The sequence below is a fragment of the Populus alba genome, chromosome 15 (genome assembly GCF_005239225.2).
Source record: "Populus alba chromosome 15, ASM523922v2, whole genome shotgun sequence".
In the NCBI taxonomy this organism is placed as follows: Eukaryota; Viridiplantae; Streptophyta; class Magnoliopsida; order Malpighiales; family Salicaceae; genus Populus; species Populus alba.
In genome coordinates, this window is record NC_133298.1 from 3489564 (window position 1) to 3512732 (window position 23169).

At 34.7% G+C, this 23169-nt stretch overlaps 1 protein-coding gene and 1 pseudogene across 1 annotated transcript; both read right to left on the reverse strand.

Moving 5' to 3' along the window:
* Nucleotides 1-5213, reverse strand: part of LOC118056302 (uncharacterized) — an 18512-nt pseudogene extending 13299 nt beyond the window's left edge.
* Nucleotides 5204-22690, reverse strand: LOC118056442 (protein NAP1-like). Its single transcript, XM_035068657.2, is given in 28 exon segments — nt 5204-5842; nt 6136-6351; nt 6790-6986; nt 6988-7052; nt 7055-7144; nt 7147-7780; nt 8604-8700; nt 8785-8852; nt 8855-8929; nt 9017-9142; nt 9413-9523; nt 9719-9800; nt 10759-10904; nt 11550-11743; nt 12261-12339; nt 12446-12556; nt 12895-13027; nt 13679-13821; nt 13901-13945; nt 14938-15045; nt 15163-15288; nt 15947-16031; nt 17364-17446; nt 17576-17656; nt 17899-17979; nt 21316-21390; nt 21481-21937; nt 22490-22690. Coding segments are annotated over 27 exon segments (4155 nt in total). The 5' UTR covers nt 21901-21937; nt 22490-22690; the 3' UTR covers nt 5204-5358.
* Between the last annotated feature and the right edge of the window lie 479 nt (nt 22691-23169).

The following is a 23169-nucleotide window of genomic DNA, read 5'->3' on the forward strand; positions in this document are numbered from 1 at the left end:
AACAAATCCCTACCACAACTATACCATTACCTCATTTTGTTTGTCTTGGTCAATGGTCATGATCGAAAATTTCTTATGTGGACACGTAAAAAGAAGATAGACAGTTGCGTCTGAAGAGGTGTAGAATACTATGGTCTTCCATTCAATAATTGCGTGATAGGAGGAGCACGTGTATTTGTCATAATTAATTATTAGAATATTTATGTTGGGGTTTCAGCTATGGATCCATTAATTCTCGGATGAATTTTTTTTTCTTAATGAAATACAAGAGATGTATTATTTTGCACCATTATGTGCTTATATAATAAGATTATTATATTCCATGATTAAAAAAGAAATACGAAACTCTGCATTGGGTGATCATCCTTCAAGCATTTTTATATTTTTTCTTGTTGTTTCTCCTAGTTTTAATTTCATTGCTTGTGTTAAACAACAAATCTAACTCTATCTCTCTCCCGTAATTACCCGAATTATTTAGGTTTTTATCTATGATGTGAAATCCGAACTTTACAATTAATAATAGCTGGCTTGTACCCCACCATTCCATGACTCCTGATTATTATTAAGAGATGGAGACTATTTGTATACTGTCGGTCCTTGACTTGGATGTGAATAGCGTGTTTATTTTTCTTCATGTTTTTTGAAAAAAATATTTTTTTCTAAAAAAAAAAAACAAGGCATTCTTGTTTCGAATAAGAAACAAGAATTTATTATTTAATAGATTTTTCCGTTTTAATATCTTAGAGAGCTTCTGCCTGTTTCCTTCCATTTGCTACTTCAGCTCCAGTAGCTGAGTAAGCAAAAGAAGTAAAGAAGGAAGCATAAGCAAGTAAAGAAATAAACAACAAAAGGTATGGATGAGAGCAAGATTTGGGAAGCCATGGCCTTGGTGGTTTACTTTCTCATGGAGGATATATAAAAAATGATTTGCCCTGCATGTGTATATAATTTCCTATGGGAATTCATTTGTTTTAACTGCCATTCTACAGCCATTGGTGAAAACAATCAGGCAGAAAATGGACTGCTCTGGCGCCCTTTTCTTCTTCTTTTTATTTTATTATTATTTCTTTCTTCTTCTTCTTCTTCTTCTTCTTCTTCACATTAGGGCAAAAGAAATACTGTATAGGAGATCTATGACTGATAAATTGGCGTGTAGGTATTTTCAACACTCAACTTGTCAAGTGACTTGTTGGAGATTTTAATTGAGGTTTTTCTGTTAGTATATCTGCTATATAAACAGTCTTCAAATATTACTGAAGGGAGTGAATCATCACATCTTTCAATTCTGCCATGGAAAATGGCTTTGACAGTGGAAGCCATTGAATTATGAAGTCCTGTACGTCAAGTAATATTCGTTACCAATATATCTTTATAGATTTACTGGACATCTACCTCCAGAGTCGTGTCACAAGAAGTGATGAAGATAAATTCAACATAGCTAAAAAAAAGCTGTATTTTTTAGAAATAGAATATACCAAATGGTAAATTTAAGGTTTGTCCTAATTTCAAATTTGACACCTCTGCTTGTTAGAACCGCATACTTTCGGTCCCTACCATATCTCATACGAATCTAATCCTTTTTTTTTTCTTCAGAAAATGATGGCATAGAAATTGATGCAGCAAGTGACAATTATCAAATATCTTACCATTGCTATATATTTTGCTAGGGTACCACTTGAGCTGTAAGCTCAGGCGTAGCATGGACTTGTAATTAGGGTTACCTGGATTATGACATCAAGTACTGAAAATAGTGGGGCTACCGTGGTGGCCATGGATCTGATTCACCTAATAAAATTCTATCTGCATGTGTATCATAAATGGCACAAGTCGAGGAGTGCTGATTCTACAGGCTGAGCAACCATATTCACAACATCTTGCTCTCGCAAAGGGCATTAATTTATATGATTAGGTGCAGCGCGACGAGGAACATAAGAACAAAGAATTATGACATTTACAGGGTGCAAAACTTGTCTGATTGACTAGGAGCTGATAATTTATCAACACTCCTGACCCTGCCATTTTCACCGTTTTGGGAAGATATGGGAAGCCATGGCCTTGGTGGTTTACTTTCTTAAGGAGGATGTATAAAATGACTAGCCCTGCATACGTATATATATGCAGGAATTCATTTGTCTTGGTCATGATCGAAGATTTCTTAAGAAGATAGACAGCTGCGTCTTAATTGGACGTCTTCCATTCTTGATTGGATGTCTTCGGGCTTCAGCTATGGTGATGTTTCCCATGAAATTTCAAGTGTGGAACAACATTCACGTCGTTAATGCTTTTGTTATACCCTTCTTCCTTTCTTTAGTCTCTTATCAATCAAATGAATCAAAACTTATGCTTTCAAGTGTGTTATGCTTTTGTTATTTTTTTTTTTATATATAGAAACAATAATGGAATGACATTTACATATATTCAAGTCAATCACAAGTCATCCCACTCGAAGACTTCAGGATAGGGCCATTAATTTAAAACAATGCACTTAGGGGGCAATGCAAAAGTGCAAAAACCATGGCTAATACTTTATTCGGTATTATTAAAGGTTTCTTTTTTATATATATAGTATAATAACCTTTTTAATAAAACAAAACTTTTATAAATAAAATTTAAACATTTTATGTGTACATAGTTATGATATTGTTTTTATTTTTTGAAGGTTCTGACTAATAACAAATATAGTTATTTTTCATTTAAGGATTTATTTATTTTATTTATTATTATTAGGCTTTTCTCGTTTTCATGTCTCAAAAAAAAAAAAAAAGTTTTCTTCTCATGAGATGGTCAAAAAGAAGCTTTACTTGTTTTCAATTAAGTTCCCTGACAATGATCTTCCCTGCATACATTTATACATGGGAGCCACAAGGCGTAAACATCAAAGGATTCAGCTATCTTTAGACTTAATGGTCACTTCAGTTGACTCGTTGACCCAATAATAGAGTTTTATTAGATGAGTTGGTTGATTAGTTTGGATTATGTTTAAATTCAATTAGGTGATATAATTCGGTGTTATATTTAATTCTTGTATTAAAATAATTAAATTATATTATGAAATTAATTAATTTAAGTGTTTAAATTTTGATTTTTTTATTGAGGATTGAGATTGAAAAATATTCAAGTGATCAAGATGCATTGACATGTGGAAAAAAATAAATCCCATAAATAAATTTTAAAAAAATTCAATTTTTTTTTATAAAAATAGCTACCAAGAATAATAATAAAAAATACAAAGTAAACTAATCACACCAAAGTCCAAAAACTTTGATTTTTTTTCATATTAATTCCTCTATTTTTAGACAAATTAACTCACTTGCATCATCATTTACAAAAATCAAGTCATTTCAAATTTTGATGCCTCATTTAACATTAATTATTCCAAGAGTCAAGCATGTTAATTTACAACTTTTGTTATATATATATTTAGCAACTCAAACAAACGAATTTGCCTATTAATATGTTAAAGTTTACATAAGAAACTGTTAAGAATGAATATGTATTTTTATTTTATGAAAATAAAATCCACAGATAATTTGTATTGTTAAAAAAATTATAATAATTATAGTCAAAATCAAACCCTTAATTATCATATTGTATAAGTTTTGCAAGATATAAATTTGGAACAATGAAAAATACTAAGATACAAATTACTAAATTGCATAATTTTATATTTTTTTAAATTCATAAAATGGATTTGAGTTTACTAATTTTATCGAGTTTAAATGAATTTAATGAATTTTACTAGTTTTAAAATTTTAATTTAATTTTACATATTAAATATATATTAATTATATAATTTTACAAGTCACACAGTGATTTTTTAACCACCATTAATTATGTTGGCGGAAGAAAAGGCAAAGAAACAGCTCTTAAAGAAAAAAGGAAATCAAGTACGTCATAAATGATACTAGGCAGATGAAGTCAAGATAAGGTTCTGTTGGCAAAAGAAAAAGGCAAAGCAAAGCAAAGCAGAACAATCCATCAAACTTACAGCTCAGAGAGTGAATTGTGACTATTAGTCTGGCTGCTATTCTACAGTCATGGGTGAAACAATCAGGCAGAAAATAGACTGCTCTGGCGATCTTTTCTTCTTCTTTTTATTTTATTATTATTTCTTTCTTATGAGGTGACTGTCATATTTCTTTCTTAGTTAGGAACCTAACCCCACAAATTGAGGTGTCTGTCAAATAACATTCATATGCTCAAAATAAATAAATAAATAAATAAAAGAAATATGAGAGATGTCAATGTATTGGCCAATGACGTGCTGCTGAACATCATATGATAATTATTCTGCAAAATTAATAAGTTTCATATTCAGCTTTGCATAAGGATCAGTGAGTAAAGATGCAATACTTCTCATCGATTTTCCTTTGGGTGTATATTCATTTCCATCTTGTGTAGGAGATCTGTAACTGATAAATTGGTGTGGAGGTATTTTCAATACTCAACTTGTCAAGTGACTAGTTGAAGATTTTACTTGAGGTTTTTCTGTTAGTATATCTGCTATATAAACAGTCTCCAAATATTACTGAAGGGAGTGAATCATCACATCTTTCAATTCTGCCATGGAAAATGGCTTTGACAATGGAAGCCATTGAATTATGAAGCCATTATGTTAAATATTATTCGTCACCAATATATCTTAATAGATTTACTTGACATCTACCTCCAGAGTCGTGTCACAAGAAGTGATGAAGATAAATTCAACATAGCTAAAAAAAGCTGCATTTTTTAGAAATAAAATATACCAAATGGTAAATTTAAGGTTTGCCCTAATTTCAAATTTGACACCTCTGCTTATTAGAACCACAAACTTTTGGTCCCTACCATATCTCATACGAATCTAATCCTTTTTTTTTTTCTTCAGAAAATGATGGCATAGAAATTGATGCAGCAAGTGACAATTATCAAATATCTTACCATTGCTATATATTTTGCTAGGGTACCACTTGAGCTGTAAGCTCAGGCGTAGCATGGACTTGTAATTAGGGTTACCTGGATTATGACATCAAGTACTGAAAATAGTGGGGCTACTGTGGTGGCCATGGATCTGATTCACCTAATAAAATTCTATCTGCATGTGTATCTTAAATGGCACAAGTCGAGGAGTGCTGCTTCTACAGCCTGAGCAACCAAATTCACAACATCTTGCTCTCGCAAAGGGCATTAATCTATATGATTAGGTGCAGCGCAAGGAGGAACATAAGAACAAAGAATTATGACATTTACTGAATGCAAAACTTGTCTGCTAGGTTTACAATCATGTATGCTAAATTATATGTCACTGATGATTGATGAGGAGCTCATAATTTATCAACACTCATGATCCTGCCATTTTCACCGTTTTCTACTTGTACATTAAAGGCCGGATCTTGAGACTGCAAACCGTGGTAGTGGGCTACGACCTGTGCTCCCAGAAGCTGAGCCTTCGACAAGTTTAACTTTTCTGCTTGAACTATAATCCAAAGGCCCAGAGCGGCGAACATTTCGATGTTTATTATCCGTGCTGCGAAGGCTTCCTCTATCCATATCGTACAAATGGTTCTGGCTATGGGATGATGACCCCTTCAAATAACCTGAATCATTAACACCATGCTGTGGTGTTGAGTCTCCACGAGGCTGCTTCACTGCAGGTGATGTGTGAGATAGTGATACAGCTGGTGAATAGCGGGATGAGACACTTAGTAGTGCCAGAGGCATGGATGGAGAATTTGAGTAGTACTGGCTATAAATTGAACGGAGAATTGCGTAAGGAACATAGGCTTCGAGGGAGTTTCTTGGAAGATACGATGAGATCTCACAAAGTTGGTCCAAGAAAATCAGCTTTGCTACAAGATTAGATCTGCACAGAAAGGGGAGATGAGATTGAGATGCATGAAATGATGAGAAAGGAAACAAAGGTCATAAAGATAACCAAATAAACTATTCAGATCAACATTCCTTTCTCAGTATTTGAGCTGAAAGAATTATTGATGGAGCCACCCTAGAGATTTAACTCGAGTTTTTAAGGAATGATGCTTGTGGTTTAAAATAATTACCATGAGATTTTATGCAAACAAAAATCGATGAAAATATGGAACTTGTGTGCATGTCTGTGTATTTATGTGAGGGGCATGACAGGCATTGCATGTTTACCTATTGGCTTCACTCCAAGAATCTAGCACAATACCAGTTGCAAATTTGACAAAAAGCTGCATTGCAGACTTTATACTTGCTTCAGCAGACAAACGGCTATGTATTTCAGGATCCAAAGCCTCATCAAGATGGCCATTAGAGGGAGACTGTTGTCTCTGCTGATGTTCGCGTTCCAATCTCACCAACTCACTACCAGCAATCACAGCACTCATGCACCTGCAAAGAATATTCAATTGTAAGGAAAAAAATTAATATTAATAATGGATAATAGAAACAATTTCATTTACTAGTAGTACAAAAATGGCAAATGCATGACCCTACTAAATTAACTGTGAATAAAGTTGCCCGGGGGTGAGACAGAGAAGGCAAGAAGAGTTAAATACTTCCTCGTAAGACCTCATAACAGAATATACCATGATTAGTAGCAAATGCAGTAGACCTTGGTTCAGTTCAGAATTTAAATATGATAGTTAAATGGGAGATGGCCAGTCACCCAATCAAAAATAATTTGGAAAGAAATGCCAGTTATGGGCCACTGACTTCAGATCAATAGCTCGTATGCAATACATGTTCGAAGAAGCATTGAACTTCTTGTGTTCAGGAGTATATCCAGACCCATCAATTCAACAATATGGCGGGACAAGAAAAACCAACCTTGCCAGACAATGGATATTGTTGTTGAAGCCCCCTGTATCAACATTGAAGCCAGTACTATTCCATATATTTGATGTCATGAAGGTGGCAAATAAATAAGGCAACAATGTCCAAGAACCATCATTTGCACCCCCAACATCCTCTAGAATTGATCTGATCCATTCTGAATCATGATCTCCAACTATATTAAGACTGTTTTGCCACCCCTCTTATTCTTCTGATTTCCTTCTTTTCAGATATTTCTTCAGGTATATGCTTAACCACCCAGAAAGTAGTGAATATATCAAGGGTGCACCCTCATCAAGCACGACCCCAGCTGCCTCAGCAAGAAGCTGATCAAAAGCAAGTGCATGTCTCCCTCAATGCAAAATCCAATTACTGTGTCCAAGTCCACAATCTGCCTGGAACATGCCTCTCTTTCTATTCTGTCACCAGAATGCATGCTGCCAGCAACTGCCTCTAACACTTCATGGTTTGACTGTAATGATGTGTCAATGCAATTCAAGAGTGCTGCTGTATGCTCTTTCATCATTCTGTCTAGCCTGTCAACGCCATAGCCACCAAATACACGAACGAAGGCCTGCAATTCTCTGAGATCAGTGACCGACTCTGCAAAATATCCACCAACAGGCCTCGTGCTTTTAAAGCATTTGTGGATTGGTGTAAAAAGGATTCCAGCACCTGATACATCCTTGACAATGTTTTCTATGTACCAGTTGCAGACAACTTCAGTGGCCGACCCAGTAAGCTGCTCTGCTGGTTTTTCAAACAAGTGAAGAGAAGACACAGGTCCTGAGAAAGCCTCAATTAGTAGAACTTCTTGAATACCATGAGTAAGGTCCATGCTGATATGTTGCTCTGCTAGATAAACAATTTTCAAGTGCCTGTGAATCAAGGACTCTAGGACAGAAGGCCGTTGAAGATCATTGTCAGCTTTTAATACTGCATGCAATCTCCTCCTGAAGTTGCCAAGTATGCCCTCTCTCATGTACTGCACAGAAGACTACAATGTCATACCAGAACCCCAACATTTTGATATTGTTTGAGTTGACACACTGACCATGCTATTGCACAGCATATGGATTAAAAAAGTAAATCACACCCCTTCTTGTTCAGCGAAAAAAGCACTACATTTCTTGATATTTTTATATGGCTTGATGCATCCCTTCCTAATTAAGTAAGATTTTTTGACACATAATAATTAAATAAAAATGAAAAAAAATAACAAAATAATTAAAATTAACTAAAATTAGTGAAAAGACATATTTTTAGGATTTACTAATTTTGAAACATGTATAAAAATGGGGGTAAGAAATTGAGTTACAACAAGATCATTATTATTTATCAGATTTATCTATATCCATTAAGGATATCCTATTAGACTTTGGATTCTTTATATATAAATACTCTTTTGTATAAACTTTTTGAGGTTAGACTATTTTAATAAAGAAATCAGCGTTATTGCTATCTTTAAGAAGAGACTATAGGGGATGTTTAAGAGTGTGGTAGCGATTGCTTTTCAAAGTACTTTTTACTTGGAAATGCATCAAAATAACTTTTTTAAAAAAAAATTATTTTTGACATCAGCATATCAAAAAGATCAAAAAACATAATAAATAAATAAATTTTAAGCAAAAATAAATTTCAGATTTTGCCCAATCTCCGTTTGGAATGCAATACCAAACAGGGCTACAAGGAGTTAAGAAGACAAATAGAAAACTCATAGTACTTCAGTCAGCTATACGACACCTATATCAGAGTCTGCTATCATATACCCAACCAAAGAAGTTAAACACAAATTCAGCATGCCTCACCTCCCTCAGAACAAAGACATGGTTTAGAACACATATAGGTTCCATATCATTCAGAACTGAAAACAAGTTGGTCAACCTTTGCATCGCAGCTTCCAACCTGCCATCAACACAAACTCAAGAATCAAGACATGTTGTATCATTGCAGATTATCATGAAAAGCAGCACAAGTTAAATTCCATACATTTTTATAGCACTATTATTTTCAGGGTAGCTCTCATGGCCAGGCAAAGGAAAGCCAACTGATCCCCTCCCTTGGTAGATTTTGATGTAGGAATTGAAACTCTGGATGTGTCATTCAAATAAAAAGCAGCCTGCTCTGGAAGAAGCTGAAATTTCCAAAACATTAGCTTTCTAATATAGCTACTCAAACATTTCCTTATCTGCTACAGTATATCACAGTTCAAAATAAAAACCTGAGCCTCTAAGGCACCAAATCCTCCTTCAGAATCAAGAATATTGATTAATCCCTCCAATCCTCCAATGATAGATTCAATGAGAGACTCAACATAGAGGACTGCATCTCGCCCAATTTTCGTTACCTATTTACAGAAAAGTACAAAGTAAATTTCATGACATTTCCATTACATGATATGCAAGATGGAAAGCACAGTTGGGGGTAGGGGGTTAAGCAGTTGTTGGAGTCATCCTCTTTGCAAACTGTTCAACCATGCCCTTAACGAGATGGATCAACGCAATGTGCAGCAGATTAAATAAAATAAAATCCAAGTCTTCCCATTTCAATGTCTCTTAGCAAAAAATCATCAATTATAGCCCCTCTCCCCAACTGAAATAGCAAGTTGATGGATCACCTCTTCTGGAACAATTGGAGAAGCACACTCTGGAAAGCTACTAGCAACACCAAGCCATGCACAACAATGCTGAGGACGTCCTTCTGGTCCAAACATGGTGTTCCGAAAGACCTACCATGGAAAAAGATGCATGGTTAGTTATAACAAGGAGCCCGTAAGGAAAAGAGTAACCCCGAGCAAAATAATTGTGGAAACGAAAAGCAACAGAGCATGCTGCCTAGAAAGTCCAACAATACCCAATTCAGTATTTTGAGGAGCCCAGCCTTCATGACTTGAAATTATAAACTAAATAAGCCAGGAACTCACTACAGTAAGGTGCTGATGGTAGAAATACAGCTTTTTTAGAGTTCCATGCTTTGATAATTGCGACTCTAATTCATCAACGCATCTGCAATTGAAAGAGATTCCTGTATGATGTTCTGTAGATTTCAACAGCATTCAATTTGAATTTGGATTTTCCATGTGAACAAGGTAACCTCCTGAATACAGTACAGCAGATAATGAAATTGAGATGCTGTTTGGAGAAAAGAGGGAACCTATGCCCATAGGCTTCATAAGAACCTCAGAATCATGATTGTACCATACTATTTTCACATTGTTTCCTGAGAAAAGAGGGAACCTATGCCCATAGGCTTCATTTTTTACTCAGATCTTGAAACAGTCATCTAACATTAACTATTGGTCTAGCACATGGTTCGAAGTCTCAAAGGAAAACCAGACAACATTAAGTGGTATAATGTGACTAACTCCCATACCATGGTAGAGCATTTGCCATTTAGCTCAAAGTTTAAGCTACTCGGTACAAGGCCACTTCATAAAGCCACACCAAACACAAACACAATCAAAGTGGATTTTCTATGCTACCACAACAAACTTCACTCTCGCAAACTGGTGCCTCTGTGAGTCATGGAGTCCTCTGCCAGGCAAAACGTTGTGATATGAATTTCTAGTAAGACTAATTGCTGTTTAATTTAAGTTTTTTGAAACATTGCTCATCGGCACATCAGTAATTTCCCATATTACATTAAATTTTTTCCAAGTAATTTTAATAACATAAATAAGCTTTTCATCTTGACTTTCTGGGCAGTGGTTTGATTCTGAATGAGATCAATTCACCAACAAATAATTCAGTCAGTTTTTAACTTTTATACAGATATAATGTTGATAATTATAGTTTATATGGTGTTAGATAATTGTATCACTCAAATCATAGTGTCAATCTCAAACTAGAGGGGTTAGACTTTGTGGATCGGCTTCGTGAAGTCAGTCCAGTAATGGGCTAACTTTTCAGCAACCTAGCAGTAGCACTAGCACTAGTTATAATGCGAACAAGTGTCGGGGAATACCTGGACCAATTGTATGCAGCATTTCCTTCTGACAGTAAGCCTTCCTTTCCAGTAGAGACAGTAGCTTTCTCCAAGTGTCTTATGTTTATAGATGACCTAGCCGATGTGACAATCATCAATATTGACAACCAATCCTTGCGGAACTCCTGCTTAGAAAAGACATACCATGATTTTGTTATTGGTGCTCTTATGAAGAAGCCAATTCTGGAAAAAAAAAAATGAAAACAATGGTAGAAAAAATGGCAACAACAAAAAAAATTGTTCAAGGAATTAACAGAACCCATGATAAGAAGGAAACATACTTAAAAGCCAAGCATAAATGCAAGAGTAATGATTTGTAAAATGAATATGTAACGAATAGAAACATAAAATAAACAACCATAAAGTTTACTAAATTACCACTACTGCCATTGTGTCCATTCTTTATAAATTTGTTAAAAGTTTTTCCTTAAACATAGCATTACTCTGAATACAATACCGCTGACTTCACCATGGTTTCTTTCGAGTCAAAGTTAAGAGGACCAACAGAGATTATCATTTGTTGGTTTCCTTCAAACAATACGCCCGGATTACCTTCTTTCAACTGTCCCAATCATATATGTCTTTTAAATACAAATGAGAAATCCTTGTGTGATGGAGGTGTCTAATTCTTGACATTATAGCGATAAGCACTTGAAAAATCACAAGTGCATAAAATCTTATCATACCCAGTTATACTTCAAAGCAATGTCAATTCAAATTCTGAAAACTTCACCATAACAAATTGAACTTGATTTACACAGATTTCTTACAGATAAATCACACATGATGGCGGAAATATTTTCACCCTTCAGTTTTGATATGCTTTCCAAATGCTGAACAATCTGTTGGAAAAGCCCTTTTAAACTAGCATCAAGATCAAGAGCCACCATTCCTGGAGTTCCCAGCAAAAACCGGATTCTACCAGCACATGAAGACAGGTATGATAATGCATAGCCTCGGATAGCTGCATTAAATATGAGAGTGCTTAAGACTTGTTTGTCCATACTTGAGGCCTGTGGAGTAAGATAACTGCATGCCATATAACTAGTTGCTCCACACTGAGGTATACAGGCATTTCAGGTAACATGAATGATCACAATGCCTCATGGTTGAATAAGAACCTGTTTTCATAAATTTGACCCTTGCCTAGCACTACAATAACTGTTCAGCATTTCATGGTTTCTCACATTGGAACTACAAACTGAGTGACTTCTCTGCTAATTTATATAATAGCCACCAAAAAACAATCTGTATAATAAATGCAGATGGATTAACAAAAATAAGAAAACATAAGACAACAACACCAGGATCTAAAGTCATGATAGGACCTCTGATTGAAAAACCTAACCTTTCAGTTTTAAAAGGTTAAAAGGTCCATCTGCTATTTTAAATAATTATCAAACTTCACACTCATTCAATTTTAAACATTTTTTTCGCATACTAGCTTTGGAAAACATTTTTAATTTACATCAAACCCTAACCTGCAATATACTTGCGCACAAGACAGCATAGATGATCCATTCCATCTAGTAAAAAGCCAATAGTTGGATCATTTGGATCCTGCCACCAAAAATAACACCAAATTAAGTTAAAAACCAGAGTCACCTTTTTACAGAATTATAATGACAACATCGGATTTAAGCAAAGATGGAAGAACTTGACGTACTATGTCTACCGGTATTGCTCGAGCAGCTTTAGATTTTGATGATGCAATTCCTACATGTTGGAAATACCAGATAACCTCAGACTGTGCCAATGCCAGGGAAGAGAATACCATCTGTAAGAAACACCATAACATTAGAGAATGATTGTTCCAAGAATAATTTTCCGGTAAATAAGCATACTTGGTACCATGGCAAGTAAAATAGATTCAAAGAGAAGTCAAATTGCTCCCCCACCCCTACCCCATTTCATTGTTTTCTTTTCCCATCAGCCCAGAAATCAAATTTCAATTAACATCAATTAGCTATTTAAAATACTGCATACATATTGAGACTGAACAAAAGGATTCCTAACATAGCCAGAGTTGGTCAACCATATGCTTAAATTTAGAGCTTTGTATAGAAGCAGAATGATGGGATGACAAAAGGAGAGCTACCATCACTTCAAATTTACCTGAATGTTTGGAGCCAATAAACTTGGCTGATCAGTAAAAAACAGTACCATTCTTCCTATTTCTTGTTTTAATAATATTCTCCTCTCATGGTGAATGGCATCACAAGATAGAAGAGATTGCTCGTGCACTTCGCTGCAACATTCACAACATATCCAAATCACATTAGATGCTGAAACATTGGGTATACTGATTTTTGTTTTTGTTTTTATTAGAATAATAGAACCACAAGAAATTAAAGGTAACTATCAAATATTAGTGGAATATTAGAAGAAATTTTAAACAAGAGACCGTGCACTTTTTGTCATTGTCCATGCACCAAGCAAAATCCCAGCATCTGAACATGTGGTGTCATTAACATAAATGACAAGATTTCCAAGTACAAAGTTGATCATTTCTTCACCACATTGTCAGGATTCTTCAACATTTCTATTTTGCTAGAATCACAGCTCAATCATTTTTATAACCAGGCCAATAATGGCTGTTACACACTACTTGCTTTCTGATGATAGAACTGTGGCTGAAACATTTTCCATCCTTTCTGTATATCTACAAACTTTGGTAGCTACTTCAGAATGTGACAACTTGACATCCCTAGATTAATCCTTGACAATTTCACCAGTAAAGTACATAAAATATTGAGCATATTGATTATTTTTAAGGTTAATGTAGTAATTACAGGAACCAGGTGAAGGAAAGAATTAGACTAAAAGTCTAAAGAAAAAACCAGAGGGCAGTGATGGTTTCATTCCTTCTATCAATACCAAGAATCAAAACTAAGTTTACCTTATCATTTTTTCAACGTGCTTTGCCACACTGTACTCGAGATCTGCTTCTTTTTGCTTAGTACGCCCAGACTTGGCCATCTTCTTCGATTCTAATATCCGAGGCAAAACATATAGCTGATAATCCTCATGCAAAAGTGCATACTGCATGTTCAAGATTTCAACAAAAAATCAGCCATTGTAAACAGAGAGCATGGTCTGGACAATTGACAGTGCTACTAACCTCATCCCGGAATACAGCAAGTATCAAATTTTCCTTCAGTACGACCTGAGAACCATTTTGAAAATTTTAAAAAACAGGAAATCATAGTGAAAAAGAAGTATCAGTGAACAAATGTATGAAGCATCCAGATAATTCTTGCTAAACCCTCACAGTAGTTAAAGAGAGAGAATTTTTGTTTTTGAATGTGCCAGAGAAAAGATACCAGAAATAGAGAGAAGCATTTGGTCCAAAAAAACACTGCTCGTGTTATCAGCTAAGTAAATAAATATTACCAGAAATCTGATAAGGAAATGATAAAGGTGCAGTGAAATCAGCAAACTGAATCAAAGAGAATTTAGAACAATACAACTTTCCACCAGTTGCTCCAAACCCCATGAGGTAAGCTTTGCCACATAAACCAAGCCAGAAATGCACCCTATATTAATATTTACCAACTATGTGAATTCAGTATTGACTCTTTTCTCCAACAATCCTCAATAGATGAGAGCTAGATTTCACAAGTTTTGAAAGCGCAAGGATTCGGTTAATCCATAATTGACTTTCATATGCTTTGATACAAAGTCATCAGAAACTGTTCTACTTCTAAACCAGGTTCTCATGTCATAAATGAGGGAGAAAGCCACTATCCACACAAAAAGTGGAATTTTAAGAGAAAGATTGATCTCACGAGATGGTAATATTGATACACATATGAGTTATAATATGTGGTCAACTGCACTTGAGAAATATGGGCTTGGAAGAAGTTGGGCTGGTTTCATACATGCTAATCAGAAACCAACAATGCTACCAATGACATATAATTCAGCCTGGCTTTTCATGACAGTAAAATCCAACATTAATATGTTCTTCGGAACTGTAGAATTTCATGAGCAGCATTTTGTAAGATGTAGTTTAACTCATTTAATTGAAAGTGTCATTCACACGGTATGTTTTCAATTGAGTATCTAATTTCAACAAGAAGCTTCTTCCTTGCAGCGCGTATCTGATTTTTAATGAAAACCCTATTGAATAACATGAATGAATGATGTGAGGCATACCAGAGCGATATCAATGCTAGTGACACGAAGCAGCTCATCTGGACAAACAAGATATCCAAGTAGAACCCATTCCCTGTAAGAAGTAACATTTGCTAGATCTTGGGCTCTCTGAAATGTGAAAATGACGCAACAACGAAGTTTAGCAGTAAGCCAGTAACTATATGTCTTTCAGAACTTAAAAGTCAATTTAACCCAAATATCAAGATCTTTCAAAACAGCATGTACCACAGGGTGAGCAGAATTCGTCAGTATATCTGGATAACGAGGGTGATATGGACTTAGGAATCCCTCATTTCTAAGCTTCCTTGTATCTGTAGATAGGAAAATAACAGGGCCCACAGCCTCTAAAACCTGGAGATAAATAGTGAAACTTAAGTTTGACATTATTTAAGCAATCCAACTAAAAACAAATATAAGTATGATTTTGGAATTTGTTAATATTCAAACTCCTTTGTGATATATGTAAAAAGGACTACTTGCTGTAGCTTCATTTAATGATCATTTTACAACAGCATAACCGTTATAAACACACTTCCAAGTGAGCACCACACTAACCAAATTCTGAGGAAAAGAAAAAACTCTACTCATTTTTCATAAGATACCATCCAACAAACTTCCTTTCCTTCGGATGGGAGCTTGACAAATATGACCATTAAAGATGTCTTCAATTCTATTATTCAATTTCCTCTTTTTTTTATTCAAAGACAGAATTTGTGGAAGTATTATTGATAGGAGAAGAAAAGAACACGGAGGAGAAGATCCCCTCGCCATGCTAATACTAGAAAGCTACATGATACATTTTTCAAGTTTACAGTCCAACCCCCTGCTATTACAGAAGATTCATCACTCTATGAAGATTTAGAGAGAAAAATGAGCGATGAAGGCTAGATACCAATGTCTTATAACATAAAATTCCAAAATAAAAAGGACACATGCACACACAAAGAAATAGAAATATGATCAGCATTATCACTATCACTTTTTTGGATAGAGAAGGAATGTAGATGACCTCTCCAATACGTGGACTGACAAATTTTAGATCTTCTTGTAACCCTTTCAATGGTGGATCATAAGAATCTATAAATTGAACCAACCTGCAATTCAAAAGGAGAAATATCTAAAACAAGTAATGTCTATAAGATTAAAAAAAAAAAAAAAAAAAACACCTCTAACATAAACTGAAGTATCATGCTAAACTGAGCATTACTGCTCAAGAATTATGTTGCATAAGCCTGTCAAACTAGATATTTAGGCAGTAATATGTAGAGCAGAACTACCCTTTTCTGGTTAATGGAGAGCACCAAGCTTAAAGAATTTCTAAAATATGTGAAATATATATATATATATATATATATATATATAGCCCTCCCAGGGGTGTAAAATTCTAGTTCCACCTCTTAGTGTACTGATCATTACTGGACAATCAAGCATTTGAATTTTAACATGTAAAGGCAGAGCACTATAAATAAGAGCTGGTAAACCATTTGGCATTACTTTAATGTGCTCATTGTGGCTATGCAAATAAAGTCTAAAACAAAGAGTGAGTGATGCAATTATAGCAAGTCTACTCTAAAAGGAGTAAGTAAGAGCAAAGCTCTAGAAATGAAACTCAATTTTGAACCGCTTTGACCAATCATATTGCAGCCTTGTTAGTATTACAACTGACTTAGTAGGTCTATTGAACTCATCATTTTCAATATCATTTTCAATATCACAGGTAGCTTTCGAATTCAAGATTCAAAGTAAATATTGCTAGTCATGAGTTCCTTTCTTTTATTAGAATTTCCAGGTTGTCTTATTGACCTCCAACATCTTAAGCAAATCCAGGAGTGATTATACCAGCCAAACTTACAAATTATATTCCTTATTACTTGCAGAATCCCTACTCAATCAAACTAGACATTTTGAGTTCAACACGGATAACCTTCATAATTAATGACATAGAAACTCTAAATCCACTAGAAGCAAATAGAACATATTACAAGACTTTAGTATCTAAATTTGGCTGTCATAAAGTTTCTTCAGCAGATAGAAAATCGCAAATATGCATGATCAATGTACTTTCAACTTTCAAGAAACTGGAGAAGCTGTTAAACTCATTCACTGATCAAGATTATCAAATTTCCTTTGCAGTTCTAGCATAAACAGAGAAGATATCCACATTTCCATTCCCATCCAAGCATAGCATGCTCATACAAAAGTCAAGTTTTATTCTGTGAGATCCTAATCTGCAAATTGCATGTTGAGAAACAGAAAAAAAGGTCTCATCCCTTATGGTCATTTTCTTCTATCACTAACTGCCTAAGTTGTGTTGCTACCCAAGGATACTGAGAATATACAGAAGAAGCATCAGCCCCCGTTTTCATTATAATTGGCCCAATAGCAGGACAGGCAAAGATAATTGCACAAGTCAATGTATTCTATACCGATGATAGAAATCACAGTCACTATCATTTCTTGACATGGCATGCAGAAGGTTATACATTTGCAGCATCATTTTCCTCGGTATCTGTACAAGGCATTAAAGTTCAATGTTGTCAGCCAGATAAGAAGAATGCATAAATGCACTTAAGTTCTAAAAGGAATGTACAAAAGAGAAGGAAGATATAGAAGAGCAAGAAATACAAAGTCCACCCACCTTCTCAGAAAAAAGATTAACACGGACAAAGGAACAAAAGAGATCCATAAATGCATGGAGTATAAGCGAGTTCTGATGGGGCTGCAAAATACTGCACCAAGTTATCAGAGATTCCATAAACAAATCAAGCCACTATGTTTCTTCTTTTCTAAATGAAGAGGAAAAGAAAACGAAAAGGGTCAGCTCAACATCTTCAAATCAAGCAGTGCATGATACATATTGATAGACCAAAGTTCTATGAATCTTTCAGCTATTGAGGTTGATAGATTGCACTTCATATCAAACTAAAAACACAAGATAAACGAGAAGATTTTGATACTCACCAACAAGGTAATAACAGTACTACTTAGATCCAATATGAGTCGCAGAGCTTGTTCTCGGAATGCCATCAGGTCAAGAAGTAGCTGGCCACACAAAAGCAAGCCATTGAGTAGCCATAAATCTTGATTTACAATCTCTAATGATCAGAAAGTACGCAATTTCACGTAACTTGTTATACATACTTTTTTTAATCAAAAACTTGGGTTACAAACCTAATAACTACTGAAAGTCATTCATAACAAGTACCATTTAAACTAGCAACAGTACAGAAAGAATAATAAAAGATGATGCAAACAAGCCCCACACATCCTATAATATTAATCTTTTTCTGATCATTTAAATTCTAAGATAAACTAAATAAGTGTGTAACTTTCATCTCCCCTTTGGGTGGTAAGCGATAGGATATTTGAGTTTCTTGTCCTCTTACATTCATTCTAGTTTTATGACAGGTGTTCTCTCATTTTCTGTCTTTATGTTACCGCAGAAGTACTGAAGTGGGCAAACATTTTGCCAGGCAACCACAGAAAAAACAAATCCCCCTTTTGTCGTTGAATGTCAATCACACCCATACCCTGCCCATCCCATGCCACTGCATGTAATTGGAAGACTTTCGATCCTGATTTTGTTCCAGTCACCATACTCTTTTCCATCATGCTATCATCTGCTCATACTTAGGATAATGATTAGTTATAGAATATACATCTATCAAACCTTTGGATAGATGATGCTGTTTATGCGAATCCAAATGCAATTTAACCTTTTAACTTGCCAAAGTCACCAGCGACCAATCCAATGATCAGTAGTGAAATTATACTAGCAAAGAGATTTGTACCACCTTAAGTGTAATAGATGACCACCATTTGTCTACCACAAACATTTTTATTGATGGCTACTTTCTTAATTGTCTGCTTCTCAAGGAGTGTTTAGAAACTAGAAGCGTGGATGAGTTCTGATATAAGACTAAGAAATAGGTGACCTTAAGCTGCTTATTAATTTTTAAGTGACAAAAGGTAGATAGTTCCAAGTTTATTTTTTCTTAAACCTTCTCTGGAAAAAGTACAATCTCCTTTTTCTTGAGAAGTAAAGAGGATTAAAATAAACTGATGAACACTAGACTAAGTTAACAAATTCAATTTTTTCATAATGTTTATATTTAGGCCATGGTAATTAGAAATTAAAACAAAACAAAGCTGTAGCTGAGCAATTACGAGCATGCTAAAGCTGCCTCCCTTATGAGCCTTTTAGGATATTAAGGCTTGAGCAAGCATGCAGAGATGGAAAATTATATTTTCAGTTTCAAGCCTGACCACTGTTTCGGCTAGCATTTGCACAAGTAATTTGAAATATAAATTATATATCAATAATTCAATTTCCATTATCATTTCTTCCTCCCCTTCCTAAAGACTATTTTCCTGATTTAGAACCAAAAAAAATTTATATCAAGTTAGCTTCTTCATATTGGTTAGCATGCGATGTTAGAATAGTAAATAATCCCAACAGTATCGTTACATTTTTTTCCTTGAATGGTCAGTTATATAGTAAACTAAGAAAATTATTGAGGGTAAAACAGTCTTTAAAACGAATCAACTGTGTCTCATTGTCCACAAATGAAAACAAAAGGGCATCAAATTTCCCACGAGAGGCATGATATGATCACGGAGATAGTTCTAAGTGATGTAGGATCTTTCCAACTACAGCAACTAAATACTAAGGTTTACAAGTTATAGCAGATTTGATGGATTGAGGTGAGGGTTGAGAGGTTTTTAAGATAAGCTGAGTAGAGCGTGTTTAACAGTGTGGTAGTGGTTGCTTTTTAAATAGCTTTTCGTGCTGAAATACATGCCGATGATGTTTTTTCATTTTTTAAAAATTATTTTTGACATCAGCACATCAAAACGATCCAAAAAGTACAAACCGCATTCAATTTTAACAAAAACAAAAAAATTTAAATTTTGACCAAACACAGGTTCAACCGCAGAGCCAAACAGGCTCAAAAGGATGAAGGATATGTGGGTTATAAACTGAATTAAACTAAATACAAAAGCTACTAGTCACACTAGTAGGGTAGAAAGGGTGTTTAGGAGTGTGGTAGCGGTTACTTTTCAAATAGCTTTTCGTGTCGAAAAGCATGCCAATAATATTTTTTCATTTTTTAAAAATTATTTTTGATATCAGCACATCAAAATGATCTAAAAAGTACAAACCGCACTCAATTTTAGCAAAAAAAAAAAAATTGAAAATTTTCCGAAAAAGCAGGTTCAACCTCAATGCCAAACAGGCACATCACACCTAGAAGATAGAAAACCATCACACCTAGAGCTGTTAGGAGTCACACCTATGATAGATTGCATCACACAATCTCAAACACACATACGCGCGCGCGCGCATAGAGGGAGAGCGAGTAAGGAGGTGCACTAAGGATGTGTACTAAGGAGTTGCACCATAGCTGGTGCTAGTTGGCAAGTCACTTCCTTGATGCTGAAAAGTTAAATGATCAACTTTCAAAAAATACGAAATTACCCTGACAAAGGCAAATTACAGAACCGACCCTGGCGTTGGCCACTGGAATTCTACAAAAATCACCTAAAGATACATTAATTCCAATTGTTTTGTTTCTGTATCACTAAAGTTTTACCTCAATAGAACAGCAATTCATTATGAAAGCAAGTATCATTATTCTAAAGCATATCAAGGATTCTTGGGCCTAATACAGAATTTAGCTGAATGAGCACCATCAAATTATTTCCATATAATAGCAACTCAGCAAGGTTCTCACTTTTAGGTGGCAAGCATGATAAATCTGCAACAGCTGAGCCATGCCAGCTGATATATCTCACATCACTTGGTTGCCCAGTCTGTAGAGACTTTATGAACTCAAGCATAGTCAGGATGCTAGGACGAGATTCAAGAAGAGCTACAGTAATATTTGGGCTCCAGCCAAACTTCAAACTGGGCTTAACTTCCTGGTAATTTGTACTGAGGCAAGCCTGAGCAAGTAATTGCCAGAAACCATATTTCTTAATTACCTTGAGTTTGAATCTTATAAGACTTCATATATGATACTACAACCTGATGAATTTATGAACCAGATTGTAAATATGGTTGTCAACACCTACTGAAATTGACTTTCAGACATCAAAACATAAACATGTTGCCTCTGACATGTTCATCCTTAACCAATCAAGATTAAAAAAAAAGCACTTGAATACTCAGCCATTGAGACAAACACAAATCTTTATAGAGTTGAATGCTTTCATACATTAACCAACACATATTTAATTATGACACAGGCTTAATCAGCCACAAAGGCCTAGTCCTAAATCTCCAGCAGTATTCACTAAAAGTAATGATCATCAGGGATCTTGAGCATTGGACAAGCACATTATAGAAAAGGAAGTGGTAGAAAACAAACTCCGTACCTGGAACCAAGGCTCCAAACTCTGCAAATGAACTTCAGTGCCATCCTTCAAAGCATCCAAAGCAACCTTATCAACCTGAACCACTTTTCCGTATGTTAAATAACTCATCTATCAGCCAACAAGACAAAACAAGATTTCTTCTAACAGAATACTGAAAATTCTTACTCGTTCAAGCTGCAATTTACTAAAATGCTCAGGAAAGTTTTTCGAGAGCAATAAGCAAATCCTCGGATAATTTGGGAACACACCCGCTTTCCAAAATGCTTCTGAAAACACTTGACCAACTGGATCCGGACAATCCAATATTTGATTCAATCTATACATTTTCGCCATAAGACCTTCAGCTACTTCAGTAAGTTGAACTACCCACCCCAAATTCAAACCCTTATGATACCCACCACATGAACTCTGAACCTGTCCATCTGAACCACCCTTTTTCCTAGACACCCTCGATGTCATTGGCGAGCTCATATGAGGACCCAAGTACTCAGTCCAACTCGACGGACCCTCCCATTCCCTCGATCTTACACCAGCAGGCGATAGAGACGGATCGTAGGTCGAATAATGTTGCCACGAGTTTGCCATTAATTAATTATATCAACTTCAACTCCACCTCACAATCCTGCAAGTTAGGATTAAAAACCCATTACCTTACCATCTAAACGAGTACTGAATTCTGAATTATTTTTTCGAACAATTTTTAGCTTCCAAATTACTTAATCACCCTTTTTTACAAAAATTTTGTATATTAATGCATTCATCATTTAATTCCCAGTTCAAAAAATAAAATCTTTAGAGGTATTCTTCACTCTTTTTTAAACAGAAATCAAGTAGAGAGCAAATAAATATAAAAATTGTAAATCCTATATCACTAGAAACCAAACCTGAGCTGACCTATCAAAAATTAGTGACAGCAGCAAATATCTTAACAAAAAAAAAGGTGAGTTTGGTATCTAAGAAATCCTAATGACATTCAAGAAACACAAATTAATGCATTTTTTCTTACTGTAAATAATCGAAGCCACCAAACAGAGCACACAAAGAATGCAGCCATTTAAACTAGAAATCAAGCAAAAATCAGTAACTCTCTAAATGCAAACCACAGTTATCATCTTTAGCAAAGCCGAAAAGAGAGAGAGAGAGAGAGAGAGAGAGAGAGAGAGAGAGAGCGTACAGAAATGGAGCTGTGGAGATTGAAAATTTGGCAGTGGAATTTGTTAGTGAGCAATGGCGTAAGCTTCAGATCTGAGTCTTTTGAAGAGGAAGAGGAGTTTTAGAGAGAGAAAGAGAGTGAGTGAGTGCGGTTAGTCAGTTGTTTTTCCTTTTTCCAGTAGCCGGAGGATAACTGTATTGTTTTTGTTTTTTAATGGAGAACGAAAGTGGAAAGCAGATTTTTTAAAAAAAAAAAAAAAAAAAAAAAAAGAAGAAGAAGAAGAAGAAAGTAAATTACATTCTTTATATCAATCACACGTTAACTAAATTAAATATATTTTTATATATATAATTTTTGGTAACTATATTGAGAGAAAAGATAGAGATAATAAGGATAAAGAATATTTTTTTTATTTAAATATATATATATATATATAAATACATGTTTTAAAATTATTCCAAAATTATATTTATTTTATGTTTTTTTAAAAAAATAAAAATAACATGTCTATATTATATGTTATAAGTATAAAAAAAAATCACTTCAAAATTATTCAACTTTACCTAAACTTTTTTTTGTTATTATTTTTTTTTTGTTTTTTATGTAATCAAATACTATATATTTGTATTTTCTGTCATAACCAAATATAATTTTCATAATTTTAAATCTATAATTTTCACATCTGCTACTACATTCACAAA